This window comes from Acomys minous (assembly GCF_964271855.1).
Source record: "Acomys minous genome assembly, chromosome: 10".
NCBI classification, from domain to species: Eukaryota; Metazoa; Chordata; class Mammalia; order Rodentia; family Muridae; genus Acomys; species Acomys minous.
Genome location: NC_140491.1, coordinates 6,560,063 through 6,579,418, shown reverse-complemented (window position 1 = coordinate 6,579,418; position 19,356 = coordinate 6,560,063). Strand labels below are relative to the sequence as shown.

The 19,356-nt window shown below is 41.2% G+C and overlaps 1 protein-coding gene across 4 annotated transcripts in view; it reads left to right on the top strand.

The window, feature by feature from the left end:
- The window catches only part of UBE2K (ubiquitin conjugating enzyme E2 K), a 56,770-nt gene extending 46,796 nt beyond the window's left edge, over positions 1-9,974 (top strand). For 2 of the 4 annotated variants that reach the window (XM_084797611.1, XM_084797609.1), the window contains 3 exons: positions 5,571-5,670; positions 8,198-8,326; positions 8,560-9,974. In XM_084797611.1, the coding sequence (XP_084653737.1) occupies positions 5,571-5,670; positions 8,198-8,326; positions 8,560-8,634 (304 nt within the window). In that variant the 3' untranslated portion in view covers positions 8,635-9,974. Of the gene's footprint in view, positions 1-5,570; positions 5,671-8,197; positions 8,327-8,468 lie in introns of all 4 variants that reach the window. The other 2 variants (XM_084797610.1, XM_084797608.1) reach the window with 1 other exon arrangement.
- The last annotated feature ends 9,382 nt before the right edge of the window (positions 9,975-19,356 follow it).

The following is a 19,356-nucleotide window of genomic DNA, read 5'->3' as shown; positions in this document are numbered from 1 at the left end:
GTAGTTACCTTTGCTGGTCCACACTTGTTACGGGCCTGAGGCTGGAGGAGGAGGAGTTCAAAGTCATCCTAAGCTATATAGAGTGTTGCTTTTAAGGCCATCTTGGATTATATGAGACTATTTCAAAACAAAGAAAAAGGACTTAGAGGTACTTTCCTCCCCCTTTTGGGGTTGCATTTTAACTGTTTTAACTTTGATGTGTTAATAGTTCATTTTCTCACTCTCTTTCTCTCTCTTTGGCTCTTGTACTTTTGTTATGTTCAATAAAGCATTGTCAAATATAGTGTCATGAACACTGCTTGGGTTTTCGTCTAAGTTTTTGTTTAGATCTTAAGTGTTTTTCTATTAATGTATAAGATTTTTTCATGTTTGTATATGTGTTGCAAATTATAATAGTTACTATGAGCGTTAATTGTTTTTTGGTTTTTCTTTTCTTTTTTCTTTTTAATTAAAAAAAATTTTTTTTTTTGGTTTGGTTTTGAATTTTTTTTCAAGACAGGGCTTCTTTGTGTAGCCTTGCCTGTCCTGGACTCCACTTTGTAGATCAGGCAGGCCTTGACATCACAGAGATCCACCTGCCTCTGCCTCCCAAGTGCTGGGATTAAAGGCGTGTGTCACCACACCCAGCTGGTATGAGATTCTTTCTGTCTCTGTCTCTCTGGTCTCTGTCTTTCCTTTCGAGACAGGGTTTCTCTGTGTAGCCCTGGCTGTCGTAGAACTCACAGAAATCCCCTCCTTCTGCCTCTTAAATGCTAAGATTAACTGCATGTTCCACTACTGCCTGGCTGAGAGGACATTCTTATATTTAGATTTTTCTTTGCTTAGTTTCATTTTTTTGAGGGGGTTATTTGTTTTTTTTGTGTGTTTTTGTTTTGTTTTCTTTCTTTTCTTTTTTTTTCAAGACAAGGTTTCTCTGTGTAGCCTTGGCTGTCCTGGACTTACTTTGTAGACCAGGATGACCTCGAACTCATATTAATCTGCCTGCCTCTGCCTCCCAAGTGCTGGGATTAAAGGCGTGCGCCACCACGTCTCGCTCAAAACTTAGTTTCTTAAACGTTATTTAGGGGCTGGAGAGATGTCTTAGTAGCTAAGAGCACTGCTTGCTCCTCCAGAGGACCCGGGTTCCGTTCCCAGTACCCACATGGTAGCTTATGTGGGTATAAATCCAGTCCAAGGGGACCCATACCCTCTTCAGCAGGCACCAGGGCTGCTGCTGATACATAGACAGACATGTAGTCAGAATACTCACACACATAAATAAAAAATAAGTATTTAGTCAGGTGCATGTATGCATGCATATATAAATACACATAAATACATAATCATATAGATTATATATACTTGTATGTATATATAAACTATTTTCTGTCTAATGTTTTTCCTCCCACTTTGAGGCTTGTTCATGGTCCAGAGGCCTATTCCCTAATAAAGCTGCTTCTTAAAAGTGATTTTGTTTCTGCTTTGTTTCTTGGACCTAGTGACAATTTATGCTTTTTTTGTTTTTGTTGTTGAGACAAGGTGTCTCTGTGTAACAGTCCTGACTGTCTTGGAATTTACTATGTAGATCAGGCTGGCCTGGAACTCAGAGATTCCTCTGCCTCTGTCTCCTGAATGCTGGGATTAAAGCTTGTCTCCAAAAATTAAGAACAAAAACACTTTTTTCAAAGTATACAAATTATTATGTTTTTTTAAGTATATGAATTAAGCATGGTGACCCTGTTATTCTAGCATGACTTCACGGCCTTGCTAGGACACAAAGTGATATTCTTTCTCAGTGCTGAACAAAAAAGAAAGGGTGGCTTGGGGTTTGGCTCAGTTTGCTCTGAGTTAGGTTCAGTCTGTAACAGAGTCCATCTGAGCACTGGGTTTCCAGCTCTTGTTACTATTTCAATTGTGTCATGTTGTCCTGTCCTATGTTTCTATTTGTTTTGCTCGTATAAGCTACTTTTTGGCTGATAAATCTAGGCTACTTTTTATATGTGAATGTGCCTTTAAACATAACCTTCAAATTTTCTTTCTTTAAAGGAAATTATTTTTATTTTATGTATTTCGCCTTTTGGCTGCATGTACATGTACCAGTGCATGTCTGATGTCTAGAATCATACAGTGTTGAGGTTTCTGTAACCATAGTTACAGATGAATATAAGCTCTCATGGGGTGTGCAACTGTACCAGTGTCCTCTACAAGAGCAGCAGGTACTCTTAATCACTGAACCATCTGTCCATCCTCTGAAATTTCTAAATAATTACAATTAGAGTAATATGTTCTTCCTAAGGAAATAATTTCCATTTTTGTGTTAATGGAAAGACGGGTATGGATATTTAAGGGTGAAATTCGGTTTTTCGAGACCGGGTCTCTCTGGTTAGTTTTGGCTGTCCTGGACTTGCTTTGTAGACCAGGTTGGTTGGTACTTGTGTGGAGGTCCTAGGACCTCAATACGGAATCTTTTCTCTCTTTGATCCTTTATTTGTTCTCAGAATGAACTTAAGTCTTCAGGCTGATCTCACAAGTTTTCTGTTTTGTTTTCCTCTCCTTGAGACAGGGTCTCTCTGTGTAGCCTTGGCTGTCCTGGACTTGCTTTGTAGAGCCAGGCTGGCTTTGAACTCACAGCAATCCACCTGCCTCTGCCTCCCAAGTTGCAGGATTAAAGGTGTGGCCACCACCACCTGGCTACCCACAAGTGGTTTTATCTACTTAGCTATCCATCATCCTCAGTATGTACCAAAAATATATTATAACTCTTGCTTAAAAATTAACTTTGAAGCTCTTAATTGAACAGTTAGGTCTAGAAAAAAAAAGTATCGGCTTTGTCAGCAAGGATATAAAGCTGTTTGAAAAGGTTGGTTTTAAGACATGGTCTGTCTTTATGGCCAAGGTGTTTGTGAGGCTGCACACCATGCTGGCCCCTGCCTCCTGCTCGTGGACATTGACGTCTTGCACCAGCAAACTGTGCTTAAAAGCTGTCAACAGTACTGTTGTATTTTAAGTGCTGCTTCAGGATGCTAGCTTATGGTTTTATTCACCCCACTCTTTTTGTTAGAGAGAGGTCTCAGTTTAGCCCAAATGTAGCCTACAACTCTTTCTGTAGAGAGCCTTAAAGTCATGGTCTTCTGTGTCTACCAAGTGCTAGTGTGAAGGTCTTACAGCACTGTGCCTAGCAGTGTCAGCTACTTTGTAAGCATCATGCCAAGTTTCCCCACTTGCTCTAGCTACTCTAGAATTATAAGTTGACCAATTAGCAATTCTATTCTAATTGCTTTCAGTCCTCCTTCTATGAGATCGTCTTGCTTTACATTAGGGTGAGTTTAGCTTCCTGCCTTTGTCTCCCAGGTGTTAGGATTGTAGATCTACGCTGCTGTGTTTGCCTTTCCCAAGATCATTTTAGAAAACTGTGCATAGCAGACATTTTAATAAGAGATTTAGACCAGCATTGTGTTTACTTTTTTGGTGTAGAGCAGCCATTGCCAGCTAAAGTTGTAAAGAACAATATTTTAAGATACTATCTTTTGTTATTTTCATTGGAACATTTGTTCAAACATTTCTTCTAATTGAGCAGGTCTGAGATGAGACTTCCTAAGTCATACCTGAGCATGAGGAATACAGTCCTAAAATCCTTACACTTGGGAGGACGAGACAGGAGGATCCCGTTCTTTACCTGTCTAAAGTGATATAGTAGACTCTGACCCCAAAACCAAATTCTGCAGTCTTGCCAATGCCACTAATCAGGGAAAAAACATTTATTAAAATTCACTGCCTTAACACATGCTGCTTCTAGTAAATTACCTATTTTGCCTAAACATTTAGGATTGTCTTCTTTTTTTTTAAATATAATTAATTTATTTATTTTGGTATTATCCATGAGTCACTGGGTTTTTATATGTTTGTTTTTTAGGAATTAGGCACTCAGACAGAAAATTCTGGTTTAGAATAATCACTTGTGTGGTTAAAAACTGAGCATACTGGGCCTAGAGATATAGCTCAATAGTAAAGTGCCTTCCTAAGACCCTGATTGACAGACAGGCCAGGGCCTCAAAAAGAGTATACAATTAGAGTCTTTAGTGTATATGAGTGTTGTATTTATTTTTATTTTATTTAGTCATTTATTTTTTTCAAGGCAGGGTTTCTTTGGCTGTTTTGGAACTAGCTCTGTAGACCAGGCTGGCCTTGAATTCACAGATATCCACCTGCCTCTTCCTACCAAGTATTGTGTTCCACCACTGCCCAGCTTGCATTGTAAATATTTCAGTATTAGTGAAGCAAGTTTTAAACAAATAATTGTTCTTATGAACAACAAAAACAAGATTTTTGTTGTAAATATATTTCAGGGTATGACTTAAGTGATACCATTTATTTTATTTCTAATTATGTATATGCATTGGTGTGGGTATATGTAGTCCATGTAGTTGCCTACGGAGGCAAGAAAGCATCACATTCTCTGGAGCTGGAGTGACTGGCAATTGTAGCTGCACACATGGGTGCTGTAATGTAAAGTTGGGTCGATTATAAAAGCATACACATACACAATGGGGAGCCATCTCTCCAATCTCAAGTGTAATATTTCAAATAAAGATTTGTCTCTTTTGTAGTACTATGGCCTGATAATATAACTTTTAAAAGTCAGTTTATTTGCTTGCTTTATTGATTGTGCCATTAAAAGAGTTCTAGGGGCTGAGTTCTGGTTACAGTCATGTACTGCTGTTGAAGTTGAATCCTGGTACCCATGTTGGGTCACTTATAGCTGTAACTCCTGCTGGAGAGATGAACTGCTTCTGGCTTCTGTAGATATCTGTACTCACGTGCACATACACCTAAAAATACAGGCCATTAGTATTAATAACTTTAATTATCCCTTTATGGTGAAATATGGGTAAAGGGCTGGAGAGGAGCTTACTGGTTAAGGGCATGTGTCCTTGCAGAGCACTTGGCGTTGCTTTCCTGTGTGCATACAATGGCTCATAATCATCTCTAACAAAATAAAATGAAAAAGAAAAGAAGAGAGCCGGGCAGGGTGGCGCATGCCTTTAATCCCAGCACTCAGGAAGCAGAGGCAGGTGGATATTTATGAGTTTGAGGCCAGCCTGCTCTACTCAATGAGTCCAGGAAAGCTAAGGCTACACAGAGAAACCCTGTCTCGAAAAACCAAAAAACAAAAGAAAATTAATTAGGAATGAAGTCATAGATAAAGCTTATAGGATTGGTAAACATAGCAAGAGGAGAAAAAGCAAGGTCAGGTCAGGGTGAGGTGATATGAATTGTCTTATAAATTGACGCACTGGAGCCAGCTGTGGTGACGTAGCCCTTTCATCCCAGCACTTGGGAGGCAGAGGCAGGCAGATCTCTGAGTTCAGTGCCAGCCTGGTCTACAGAGCAAGTTCTAGGACAGCCAGAGATACCCTGTCTTGTAAAACAAACAAAAAGATACAAATTAAAAACTGGCAATTATACACACATATTTGTTAGGTCTATAATTTTAGTTCCGGTACGTTTTTGTTTCAACTCAGAAAACACACAATTGTTTATGTTATTCAGAGTCCTTTTTAACTGGGATATTTTCCTATTTTGAAATTTAGGGCAGCAGCAATGACTCTGCGCACGGTATTATTGTCATTGCAAGCACTGTTGGCAGCTGCAGAACCTGATGACCCCCAAGACGCAGTAGTAGCAAATCAGGTAAGAAGGCAGCTTTTGAAAGACGTTCGTAGGCCTGTGTCTGCAGTGTTTAATGTTTGATGTCAGCACGTGAACGTTGTGTATTGGGACTAAATTTAGAAATGGTTTCTTTCAATAAAATAATTTAGTCACAGGCTGGAAACATGGCTCAGCTATTACGAGCACTGTCCTCTGAAGTTCCTGAGTTTAATTCCCAGCAACCACATGGTGGCTCACAAACATCTATAGGGAGATCTGGTGCCCTCTTCTGGCCTGCAGGCATACACGCAGGTGACACACTGTATACGTAATTAATAAATCTTTAAAAAAAAACCAATATGGAACATAAAACAAGGGAACGAATAAATGAGCAGTGGTAAGGAACTCCACGACCTCTTGTGTCTGAATATTTACATTTCAGATGTGCTTCATGATTTAAGCTCTCCTTGAACACTTTTAAACTTTTATATGTTATTCCTTGAGTTCATGAATTCTTGAGATTATGTCTTATTTTTTCCTCCCCAAGACATGGTTTCTCTGCGTTACCCTGGCTGTCCTAGACTCACTTTGTAGACCAGGCTCAAACTCACAGCAATCTGCGTGCTTCTGCCTCTCAAGTGCTGAGATTAAAGGTGTACACCACCACACCCAGCCTTATAAGTCATCTTTATGTTATTTCATTTTGTTTTCCTTGCTTCCTCTTTGAGGAAACATTTATAAGCTATCCTTAAAAATTTCTTGAATGCACTTATAAGATGTGCTTCCTTATGGGCACTAGATCCTCACAGCACACATGTAAGGGTCAGAGGACAGCTGCTGTTTGCTTCCTTCTTCCCTGGTGTCAGGCACCAAACTAGTGTCTTTAGCTGTTGAGTCATCTTTTTGACCCAAAACTCTTTATCCTTATGTTCTTTTAAAAAGAATAATTTTAAAAATTATGTTTATGTGTCTCTGGGTGCTTACTTGACTGCCATCCTTGTAGAGGTATGAAGAAGGTTTGAATACCCTTAGTTGAAACTATAGTTCACCAAATAAATGTTGGTGTTGGGCATGGGTGTGGCCCTCTGGAAGAGCAGAGAATATATGAGCCATCGCCTCTCATGGCCTCTCTTCTTTATACAGCTTGCACCTACCCTGCTGGTCATTAATAATTGGTAGCAGAAGTCTTTCTTGAGAAGTTTAGCTTTAATTTTCCTAAGAATTGAGATAAAGATTTAAAAGTAAAGCTGACTTTACATCTAAAATAATTTTATCTTTTGTTACAAAGTATTGCTTGAAATATATTATGTCATTTTGATATATAGTGAAGTGGTACTTAATCCCAGCACTCTGTATATAGGGGCTAGTGGATCTGAGTCTGATACAAGCCTGACCTTTATGGAGACAGGAAACTCCAGGCCAGCTAGGACTCCCTAGTGAGAACTTGTGACAGAGAGAGAGAGCGAGGAGGGAGGACGCAAAGAACGAATGTACGCACCGTATGCCTTTGCGCACCTCACCACTGCCCTCTGCTCGGCCTTCCTGGGCACTTCACACATGTGTGTGTACATACACACACACACACACACACACACACACACACACACACACACACACACACAAATGATATCTCTAAAAAACAGTATGTTGGTAATAGTTTGTACTTTGTTTGACATTATTTTCACAAATAGACTTATCTCACCTTTCAAATTTATGTGGCAAATTTGACTACCAGGACTCTTTTGAGTTTTTAAATTATCTTAAAAAATGATGTTACATTTTTGTTTGTTGGGCTTACTTGGATTACTATACAATAAAGCTAAGAGCATCTTGGCTATGTCTCTGCTTGATCTTGGCCTAGTAGTATATAGTTGAATGTATTTACCAGCTGAAGTTAATTACATTTATCATAAAATGTTTAAGTAACTACATGCTACTGATTTTGTTTAGTTGTGTAATTTGCTGTACAATGATTAGAACATTTTATATAATAGTAAAACAATAATATAATAATCACAATATATAATTAATTGTATTATTTAACAATTCCAATAATAATGTTCACCTAATAGTAGATGTTTGCTTAAAGTGTATTAGCCTTGTCCTTTATTTTCACAAAGCTTCGGTTCTTGACACCTCAATGGAGAGAGAGCACCTCTGTGTTGGGCACAGTGTGCGGGCAGTTGAGCCTCTGTGTTGGGCACAGTGTGCGGGCAGTTGAGCCTCTGTGTTGGGCACAGTGTGCGGGCAGTTGAGCCTCTGTGTTGGGCACAGTGTGCGGGCAGTTGAGCCTCTGTGTTGGGCACAGTGTGCGGGCAGTTGAGCCTCTGTGTTGGGCACAGTGTGCGGGCAGCTGAGCCTCTGTGTTGGGCACAGTGTGCGGGCAGTTGAGCCTCTGGCCCTGGGATTACTGAGCTACCACTACCGATGGGCTCCACAGCCCATCCCAAATGAGTTACATCTTAAATATACATTTATTTTCTTTGGATAAAGCAGAGTCTTATTTGAGCTATTATGGTAACTATCACTATATTGTGGTGTTGATTTTTTTTCCCCCCTCTCCATGTAGTACAAACAAAATCCTGAAATGTTCAAGCAGACAGCTCGGCTTTGGGCACATGTGTATGCTGGGGCACCAGTTTCTAGTCCAGAATACACCAAAAAAATAGAGAACCTCTGTGCTATGGGCTTTGATAGGGTAAGTACAGGAGGGGTTGGTCTGACTGCTCATTTGAAACCTGTCCTTGGAATAAGTGGGCTGCAATTTAAAAAAAATTTGGTTTGGTTAATCTTGTTTTATTATTAAATCAATGATGTTTTTCTCTTTCTGTTAATTCCAGTCATTGCTAGAGGAAAGAATCCATGATTCTCAGTGCAGAGAGAAGGATTCCTTTCCTTGGGATGTGATTACTCTTGTCCTCTTCCTTACAGAACGCAGTAATAGTGGCCTTGTCTTCAAAATCATGGGATGTAGAGACTGCAACAGAACTGCTTCTGAGTAACTGAGGCCGGGGAGCTGCTGCCAGCCGTGCTCACCTCTCCTTGAGGAGCACCAACACCTGTTATTTTTAGGGTTCTGCATAAATTTCTTTTAAACTGGCATTCTTGCCTAATGATGTTATCTAGGCACCATTGGAGACTGCAAAAAAAAAAAAATAATAATATCCCTGCTCTGTAAATAAAGCTAATTAAAAGTCTGTGTAAATTTAAAAAGGGGAAATACTTTAATTTTTTTCTTAATAGTGTAAAAAATTCCTTGAGCTAAGCTAAAACCATGGAGAAAACATGCTACTTTAGCGTTTAGCAGTGTACCAAGACTAGCGAGTTTGCTTCAGGGTTCTCTTGAACACCTAGGCTAACACTCAAGTGTCGGCCGTTCACATTGTGTGTTGCATCGCAGCTACCTTAAGCGTTTGAACATGGATCCTCTGTGCCTGTGAATTTACTTGCATGCTTGTACTTGACTTCTTAGAATGGTTAGCTGAAAAGACCACCCTTTTAACCATTATGAAATTCTTGAATTATGAGACTTATCCAGATTTAAAGATGGTGACCTAATCAGAGCCTTCCAGTCCCTGTGGACGGGTAGGGACACTCTTATGTTTTCCCTGTCACCATCCCGAGCTGAGATTCTCATGGTAAATTTCTCTGTGTTTGGTGGGAAACGTGTTGAGGAACAGTGTCCCTTGTTCCGTCTTTAGCTTGTAGGTTTGGAATGTTTTGTCCGAGTTCAGTTTGTAATTATTAGTAACTTAAAAGTGGGGCTGCCAATTTTATTTCTCTACAGAAGGAGTACATACTTGATGTTGCAGTATTCCCAGATTTAATAAAAGGACCCTACCTAGTTTTTCAGTGAATTTGAAATGAATTTTTAAACTGATGAAGTCTTTAGAACCTTGAAGGGTGCAGCCGCCTGTTTCCAGTAGTGTTGAGTGTGGTTTGCTGTGATCAGACACTGAGTCACTCTTCTTGCACTCCTCGTGTCGACACAGGAAAGTTGTTAGTGTCTCACTGTACATACCAGACGCGCATAGGAATAGGGGTGTGTTCTAAACTCTAGCTTTCTTTATGATGTTTCTATACTGTGAGAATTCAACCTTTACCTTCGCTGTACATAGACTTCCTGTTCTTCCTAACTGTCACATCTCATTCTGAGCTCCAAAGTTGAAGGACTCTTAGTTTTACAAACTCAAACACTTAATTTAACCATCTTAATTAAGGTTCAAGTGAATTTATGTAGGCAGTTGTTACATAGGAGATAGAGTTAATACATTTTGAGGACCAATGCATAAATTAGAGAAATGTAATGGAATCAGACTGAATTAAAGTAAGGTTGTATATTGAAAGTCATTCTAAGAGGTTTGTTTTCTTGAAGTGTTATTCATTTAAGAGTCATGAAGTGTTTGGAAAATACTTTTGAACCTACTAACTCAGCATAACTTCATTTGACTTTTCAATAATCCTGATGCTACAGCAATAAAAGAACAATTAAATATATTATAACATTAAAGATGTGAAGGTTCTTCCAACAACGTGTAAGGCTTTCACAGTTGACAGTGGCTCTTCATGGCGCTGTTCCTGCACACTAAACTCAAGCTGCTACACTGGTCTGCCTGTTTGCAGAGCCACACATTTTCTGTTGCAGCCACATCCTTTTATTCCTGTAGTTTATTTTCTAGAAATGCCAAAGGAAACAAGTTTTCTGTATTTATTTTAAATAGCTAAGGCTCTGTACTCTTCTTTATATTTTGAGATACGATGGAATTGTGCAAGATCATGGACAGTTTAGCTCCACTGTTGATTAGAAAGATTTCTAATGGAGGTAACATTAAATTGTTGGTACCATTAATATTTGAATGTTTAAAAGTATAAAACACATTCTTGGAGTTTCCTCTTTGACTGTGTTGTCAGGGTATATTGTCTGGTTAGAGATAGATGAAAGATAACTCAGATGTCAAGAGTCAAGTATTACCTACTTGTCTCTCAGAGCCAGCTGTATCCTGCTTTGATTGTGTGTGTGTGTGTGTGTGTGTGTGTGTGTGTGTGTGTGTGTGTGTGTGTGTATGTATGTATGGTATATTGCCTAAGACTGGCTCCATCCTGTATGTACTGAACACATTTAAGTGTCCCTAGCACCCAGGAAATTGGTTTCATAGATTTTATATGGTTATGCCATCATGGAAATTCTCAACTGGGCATGCTGGCAAGTTCTCTTGTGCTCCCAGCACGCGAGTCAGAACGGTGAGTTCCAGGCTATCTGGGTTACATAAGCAAGACTGCTTGGGATTTTCCATTTTCATTTAATGTGATAATAGCTGTTCTGGTACATTTTCTCATTTGTCCTCTTGGTTTTTTTTCTCCCTTTTCCTCAACTGGTTGGTTTAGTTCAGCAAAAAATTAATCTCAGTCTTTTTTATTCTGGTTTTAAATACATTTAGGAAAACACCACTAAAAATTTAAGCATAGTAAAAAGTGTCTTGATGGAAATTATTTTTTATCATTCTGCTTCTAAGAATTTGTCAATTTAAAAGACACTTAAATTTTAATATTTTGGTCTGGGTATGGTGGCACATGATTTTAATCCCTGGGGGTCTTGAGCGGTGAAGACAGGCAGATTCTGTGAGATGCCTCCCTCAGTAAGTTTAGTGAAGTCCCAGTTAGAGCAGGCAGATTCACTGTAACTCAGTGATCCTCTAATAGGCTTTTGCATAATCCAGCTTTTTTTTCTGAACTTGTGCCTGTACTAAAACTAAGTTTTAATAGAAAACTTAGAGTTATAGAGCATGTTGGAAAACTTGACTAAATGCCCAAGGTATAGAAGCTTAAGGCACAGTTGCATAAATCACATGCCCCACATTTGCACTCTAAAATATTTTTGTTTACTTATACACACAACACCGTGAAGAACATGTAAATGTTTGGAATCTTGAGTATTTTGCCTTTGAGAAGTGTAACCTATGGAATGAGGTTAAAACTTAAAAAAGTTTTTTTTTTAATATTCTGGTTGTTGGTGGCATTTAACACTATGCAAAAATCTTTTTAAGTATCTGCAGGAAGGAATTGGCAGCGGGCTTTGCTCATACACTACCAACTGCTGGCTAGGCTGCTGAGTGAGTCTCCCGGTGTGCAAGAGCGGTGCTCGCTTGAGCGGGTCTCGTACAGCTTTTAAAACTGCAGTAGAGGTAGGATGTTTTTGTAATCCAGTGTGGCAGCACCAGGAAATGAAGTTCTGGTGGGGTAGGGGTTTAAGATGGATTTGGCCAGAGGACAGTGGAGTCAGGTGTATTGTACATAGATGGAATTAGTGTGTAGATAGGAAAAAGGAAGGTGCTTGTTCACAGTTTACTTTATTTCATGGACTTTGACAAAGTGGTTCTGTATTAATTGCTTTTCTAGTTCCAAGGACTTGATGTTTAATAGTTACATTTCCATCTTTCAGTACCTGTTTAAGTAAATGTGCACCATCAGCCTGTTGATGTCACTGAGAAGGTGACTCGAAGCTCTCACTGTTGAATATAGCCTTTTCTCAAGCATGACTTCTTGCCTACACATGTTGTGATACACTCTGTTGGCACTGTTGCAGCAGAGTACAGACACATGCACGGCATAAGGTCGGGAGTGCCGGTGTCTCCCTGGCCCGTCACATTCTGTTGCTGCTGTCTTACACTGCTAGAACCTCCTAAGCCTAAGGGTCAGCACCAGAAGCTGTGGTGCTTGAGTCAGCTTTGACTTGGTTAACTGGAGCAGGCTGCTCTCTGTGATCGGGTGTGGCACAGATGTGTTTGCTTCTGAGGCAGTGGATCAAGTCACTGCGCTGTGCTCTTACTAATTGCGCCTGCTTACTGTCACCTGCTTTTTACAGGCATCATTAATAAAAGATAGACAATTTCTTTGGGGGAAAAGAGACTTATTTAATGTAATTTAAAGACTTTTCCAATAGAAAATGAAATATTATTGAAAATATCTATTTTTTAGCTTTCAGCAATTGATGGTGCTTTGTTGTGGTGTCTGCTGGAAGTTACTGCCATTATAGGGATGTTCATTAACCTCACTGGGGAAGAACCTTGCTTGTTAGCTTCTTTAGCTCTTAAACAGTTTGTTAGTGATGGGAAATTCTGTGGGAGGGTTTATTCTGAGCCATTAACTTCCTGTAAGGGGAAAATGGGCTGGTTACCAGAAACGTCACTGGAGCAGGGTGGGCTGCGGGGGAGGGTTGGGGGTTTGTCTTGAGAATTAAAAACTACGAAACACTTTTGTATACAACTGAATTTTTAAAAAATAAACACATTTTTAAAGATGTTGAATTTTCCCCCTTATTGGGAATTTAAAAATAAATGCATGCATGTTTCTCCCCTGGCACATGTTTTATATGTTATTTCTGGGTCTGATTTCTGGACAAGTTACTGACGACGCAGGTAGCCCTCAACAGTCTTAGCAGTGGTGCTGTGTGTGCCAGCAAGCTCTGTGAATTGGAATTCTGGTTTAGAAAGGGTTAGGTTTCTAGTCACACCTGCTTATTTGTTGGTGGGTAAGACACCACTATTCAGTTTCCATACATGCACACTTTTGGATGGTGTTGGCATATCCTGGGTTCTAATCTTAGTGCCAAGTTTGGTAATGCCACATGATTTCAGCACTCAGCAGGCGGAGAGTAAAGACAGATCGGAGGCTGGCCAAGCTACACAGACCCTATAACCAAAAGGGTCTCTGCCTCTCTTCTTCATCAAGGTAAGTACCCAGGGTTTTGCCTTATTTGTAAAATGAGGTGAAATAGTGGAGCTATCCATTTATGGCCACACGTTTTCCCTCTCAGCACCTGGGCCAGCATCAGGGACTCCAGGCAACCTGGGGCTCCTGGACGCCATGCTTTAATAAGCTTAAAGGAGTAATCCTGGTAAAGCGCCGACACAGACCTGGATGCCAACACCAACATTCCTTTGTGTTTAAGGCCAAAATGACAACAGTGTGGCTTATTTGAAAGTAGTTTTGGCTTGGCAAAGAGGATGTCATCGATGGGGACTAGAGTACATCTTCATGGTAGAACACTAGTCCAACGCGTGAGCCTCAAGGCTGGGTCCTCAAGCAACACGGTGGAACCACCCATGTAATCACTGGACCGTAACCTGGCTGCCAGTGATTGACCTGATAACATGATAAAACATAGGATGGGGGAACTTAGCTCACTTTTCTAACTAAATTTCAACCCACAGGAATGCAAGAACAGCTATCACCAGCAACCGCTCCAAATAGGATTTTGTAACTACAACACAGGGCTGTTCTGTCGCTGGGAGATGGACTGGAGTGAGGAGTTAAGTGTTTTTTCCTAAGTCAAGGCTGCATCTTAAGTGTGACAAAGCAAACTTTCCGCTCAGAGTAAGGTCAAGTTCAAAGGGCGGGAAGCATCTGGCATTTGTTTTGATCCTTAGGAGAATTCCTTCTCCACTGAGTAATGAGAAGACAGGGTTATAGTAGGGTAGGAGTACTCTGCCCACTGGTGGAGCACTTAATGTACTTGAGCCCCTAGGACTGAGAATAGTGATGCACACCTGTAATCCTGGCACATAGAAGGCTGAGGCAGGAGGACTGCTTTGAGTTGGTGAGAGATCTTCTGGAGAAAAAGTGCGAGGGGTTATTCTAAAGTGATTGTTTCTTTTTTTTTTTTTTTTTTTTTTTTTAAATTAATACTACACATCTATTTGCTATCTGAATAGCAAATAACCTCCTTCGGTACATCAGTAATAGGGAGCCAGTGTTGTGTATTTCAGTGCTCAAGAGGCCTGAAGCAAGAGCATTTTTTAAAACAAGATCTGAGGAAAAAAGCATGGTACCTCCTGTGAATTGAAACTGATACTGGTAATTGAAACTAGTTTTGCATTTGATGTGAGTGTGCATGTGAGTGCACCTATGGAAGTAAGAGGATGCTCCTGGTCTCCCTTTGTTTTGGAGACAGGAGTTTCTCTTTCTAGTACTGGCTGTCCTGGTACTCTACAGACTAAGGTGACCTCAGACTCCTAGAGATCTGCCTGTGGCTGCCTCCTGAGTGCTGGGATTAAAGACCTGTGCTGGCACCACCACAGAGGGCAGTTCTGACAAATCTTTAATCCCAGCACCTTGAGTTAGACGCCAGCCTGGTCTTCATTATCTTGATGCTAACCGGCTTCATCCCACATGTTGGGATTACAGTTATGTGTCCACACTACCTCCCCCCCCCCCCTTTAAAAGATTTTTTAAAAGTCTAGAAATGATCTTTTAAAATATTTGTTGTTTTTTAATATTTATTAAGTATACAGTGTTCTGCTTGTATGTACACCTGCAGGCCAGAAGAGGGCACCAGATCTCATTGTGGATGGTTGGGAGTTACCATGTGGTTGCTGGGAATTGAACTCATGACCTCTGGGAGAGCAGTCAGTGCTCTTAACTGCTGAGCCATCTCTCTAGCCCTCTCCCCCCTTTAAAAAAAAGATTTAATGAGGTTCTGGTACTCAGGCTGAGATCCTCCTGTTCACCAAGCAAGCACTCACCACCGGAACCATTCCCAGTTCCCATATTGTTGTCATCTCTTTATAAAGGACAGTTGTTTCCAAGTGGAACTGGGATGGAGAAAAAGTGACTTCAATTGGAGCAAGGAGTAAGTCAGTCAGACAGTGAGGACAGGCAGAGAGATGAAGGGGTGACCAGGCAGCTGAGTGTGTCATCCTTGGGAGCACGAGGGAACTTCCCAGCCTAGCATTCAGGAGGTTGAGCTAGGATAATCACCAGGAGTTCAGGCTAGGGAGGGACATGTAAAGCATAAGTCTCTTTGAAAAGTAAAACAAAGCAACCCAGAACACCACAAGATGTAACAAAAAGTCCTTTTTGGTTTTGCTGTCTTATCCTTTCTCAAAATTGAGTCTGGCCTCCATCCTCACCCCAGGATAGATGTGAAAACCCATAGCCTGAAGTTATACAAAGACCTAAACAAAACAGCAACTGGTGTTCTGGTTCCAACAATGGCTCATATGCCATACCTGTCCTCACCGATATTAACAGTGCATTGGTCACGGAGTGTGGGTTTTACAGGAGGCCACACTCTGTACCTGGCCCATCTTTGATGTATTCTGTTGGTACCCTTGTCAGGACTAGCACAATGCTGTTGAGACAAACTTTATCAGCGAAATGTGCTCAACTAAATAAACATAACCTAGAATTTGCCTGCTCGGCTTTATCTGAACCTGTATAGTTGCTAATGTTTATTTTTACTCCCTTTTAACAAGGGTTCACTTCATAGCCTAGACTGGCCTAGAACTTACCATAATAACCAGGCTAGCTTCAGACTTGGGGAGCTTCTGTTACTTCATCAGTACTATTCCTACTCCACCCACAGCGTGCAGTCCTATGAGGGCGCCTTAAACAGTTGGCTAGCTATGCAGTGAGCCTAATGACTGGCTAGGTATGTAGATTCTGAGTTTTCCCCTTACAAACTGCTGCATGGATTAAATATCTGAACTCCCAAGTATGGTGGTCATGGTGTCACATAGATAATTCAATTTTAAAAAAAAACTGATACGTGTTCTTTGAAATGAACTGGGTGGAGATGGACAGGGTTGGGTCAGCTACTTCAGGAGCAGGGCTGGAATGCGGGCTGACAGTAGAGGATTTAGATCTTACCCTGTCTTGAGACAGACAGACCGTGTTCAGAGATCATGTTAACACTATGAAAATGAGGGCCCTGGTTGGTATGCATATTTGTGGGTACATATTTTGTCTATGGGCACCAGACATTAACACTGAATGTTTCTCAGAAACCAGAATGAAGACTGGGATATAGGAGGTGGCCATCAAGCCCCAGGAATCCACTTGTTCCTGCTTCTTCAGCACTGGAGCTGCAGTGGTGCTGAGTATAGGATTCATACCTCCCATATGCGAAGCATACACTTTACCATCTGCGCTGTATCCTCATCCCCTAGTCGGCTTCTACACTGCTAGCAGCTACACCTCAGGGAGATCATTGCTCAAAGGGATTTGGTGAGAAACTAGAGACTATTCATGACTCCAGAATTAACCAAGGGCCCTCAAAAGCAACCAACACACAAGGACATGCCAAACAGTAGGTATGTGCTGTTAAGTTGGCAGGCATCTGTAAATATTTGGACTCAGTCTTCAGCTCCAAGAAAAGGAGAAAGATAGTTATGCAAAAGAAATGTTCACCAGACTTTTGAAAATATTAATGACCACAAATCAGTACAGTGAGAAGAAAACCTAAAATAATAACTTCCCTGAAATTTACCTACATCCAAAGCCAGGCATACTACATAGACAAAATAACCAAGTGCACACCTAAGAAAAAAGTACTGAACACAGGGCAGCCTGGGCCACATCAAGAGCCTATCTCAAGCAAATAAAGGGCCCTTTACCAGCATAGCGTTTAAAAGCACATTTTGTTTCACAATATTGGTAATAATCAAAAAACTTGTCTGGGGAAAATTTTGAAAATAAAACACCATTTCTTGCCTACAGAAAATAACAAGCTTTGGATGCAGAGTACCTCTTGTTTTGAAAAAGCTGTCTTGGCCTCTTGAGCAGAGTGCTGGGATTCCAGATCTGTGTTAGCATGACTGGCTTGATTATAAAACATTTCTAACTTATTCCCAGCTATAGTGTCAGCACAAAGTATTTCCAGATGTATTTTTGGGGGTACCTGAATGGAGAGACTATGCAAAGGAAAAGAGTTAGAAGACGGCCATTTCTGGGAGTAAAGTGAGGTCTGTGGTGGCAGCTGTCCAGGAGCCCTGAGTGCTGCCCTCCAGTTTGAGGCTGGACCAGACATGACAATATGAGAAAGCAAGAGGTTGTCAGGTAGACTTTGCAGGTACAGCACTGTGCTAGCATTAACTGGCGTGGAAGGCAAGAACTGGCAGTACAAGGCAGGCATGGCTGCATACACCTTTAATCCCAGTACTCGGGAAGGCAGAGGAAGCAGGTTGTTGTGAGCCCACCCTGATCTACAAATCCAGTCCAGGATGGCCAAGGCTGCACAGAGAATTCCTGTCTCCAACCAAAAACCCCCAAACAAGGCCACCCTGCCTCAGCCTCCTGGGATTGATGGCATGAGCCAGTGTGTACTGGATACCACCCATCCTGACCTTGTACTGACAACTTCTAACTAGTTCTCTTTCAAGCTCCTTCAGAAACAATGAATATAGAGCTGTTGACAAAGAGAATGGACTTTGTTTGGAAATATAATACTTTTTTTGCTAGATAATGTCATGAGCAGCTGGGTGCCAAGGGGAGAAAGGCTGCTATTTATCAACAGGTTTTGTTGATAAGGGAACACGATCTGGAAATAGGCCACCTCAAATCCTGATCATCATCTTGGTTCACCCACCTGAGAAATGAGACATTACATTTAAGGTAGAATTTGATGCAAGACGGAAGACAACCAACCGTTATCCTGGTGTGGGTGCATGTGCGCATGCCCGCACTCACCAACTTGAAACTGGTTTGCAGGTATAAATGCAGGACTAGGGTGGGGGGAGGAGGATTTAGTGTCCAAGCTCACCCCAAACACATGGGGGGTTCAAAGACAACTTGGGCATAAGGCACTGCATTTAAAAAAAATCAACTACATGGGGCTGGGGGTGTTGAAGTGCGTTTAGAGATTGAGAGATTGCAGAGGACCTTGGTTTGATTCCCAGCCCCGGCTCACAATCTGCTCCAGTTGCAGGAATCCAACACTCTTTATAACCTCCAGACATGCAGGGGACCAGACATGCTTGTGTTGCACATGTGTGCATGCAATCAAAATGCTCATAAATTAAAACATTTCTGAAAAGGGGGGATATATGACTGAAGGTTCAGCACCCCAATAACCACATTACCTGAGCAGCCAACAAGTTTAACTGTCAGAGCTGGTAGAGACGTCTGGTCAATACACTTGTCCCTCTGTATAGAGATTGGTTGAGGGCTACCCTTTGTACTGTATTTTTTGGACCGTAAGACCCACTTTTGGGGAAATTAGGGAGTGCCTTATGTTCCAAGTTCAAGGCCCATATGAAAGGGAGCAGTGGTCACAGAAGACTAGTATCAGTTCTTCCCTGTTGTTCATTCTGAGATTGCTAATGACATACTACATACTATTTTCTTTTTTCAAGACAGAGTCTCTCTGTGTTAGCCTTGGCTGTCCTGGACTCGCTTTGTAGACCAGGTTGGCCTTGAACTCACAGTGATCCGCCTGCCCCTGCCTCCTGAGTGCTGGTATTAAAGGCGTGCGCCACCATGCCCGGCTACATACTACTTTCTTACACTGCACTATTTAGGGACTCGTGATTTAAAAAATTCAGTCGAAGTGCACCTCCCGCCGCCCCCGAATATTCTTTACCTTTAGTTTTTATGACCGAGTTATAGAAATCATGACTATCAAGGAGCCAACTATGGGGGTCATCAGATATATTTTAACATATTAAAAGTAAAATATAGGGCTGGAGAGGTGGCTCAGGTTAAGAGCACTGACTGCTTTTCCAGAGGTCCTGAGTTCAATTCCCAGCAACCACATGGTGGCTCACAACCATCTATGATGTCATCTGATGCCTCTTCTGGCCTGCAGGGTACAAGCAGGCAGAGCAGTGCGTACTAATAAATATAAAGTCAGGCTGATGGCTGCTTGTCTTACCTCTCACTTTGCCCATCTCTTCCTCCACACAGCACGTCATCTGCTCACTCCACATAATAAATTACATCCACCACTTGTGG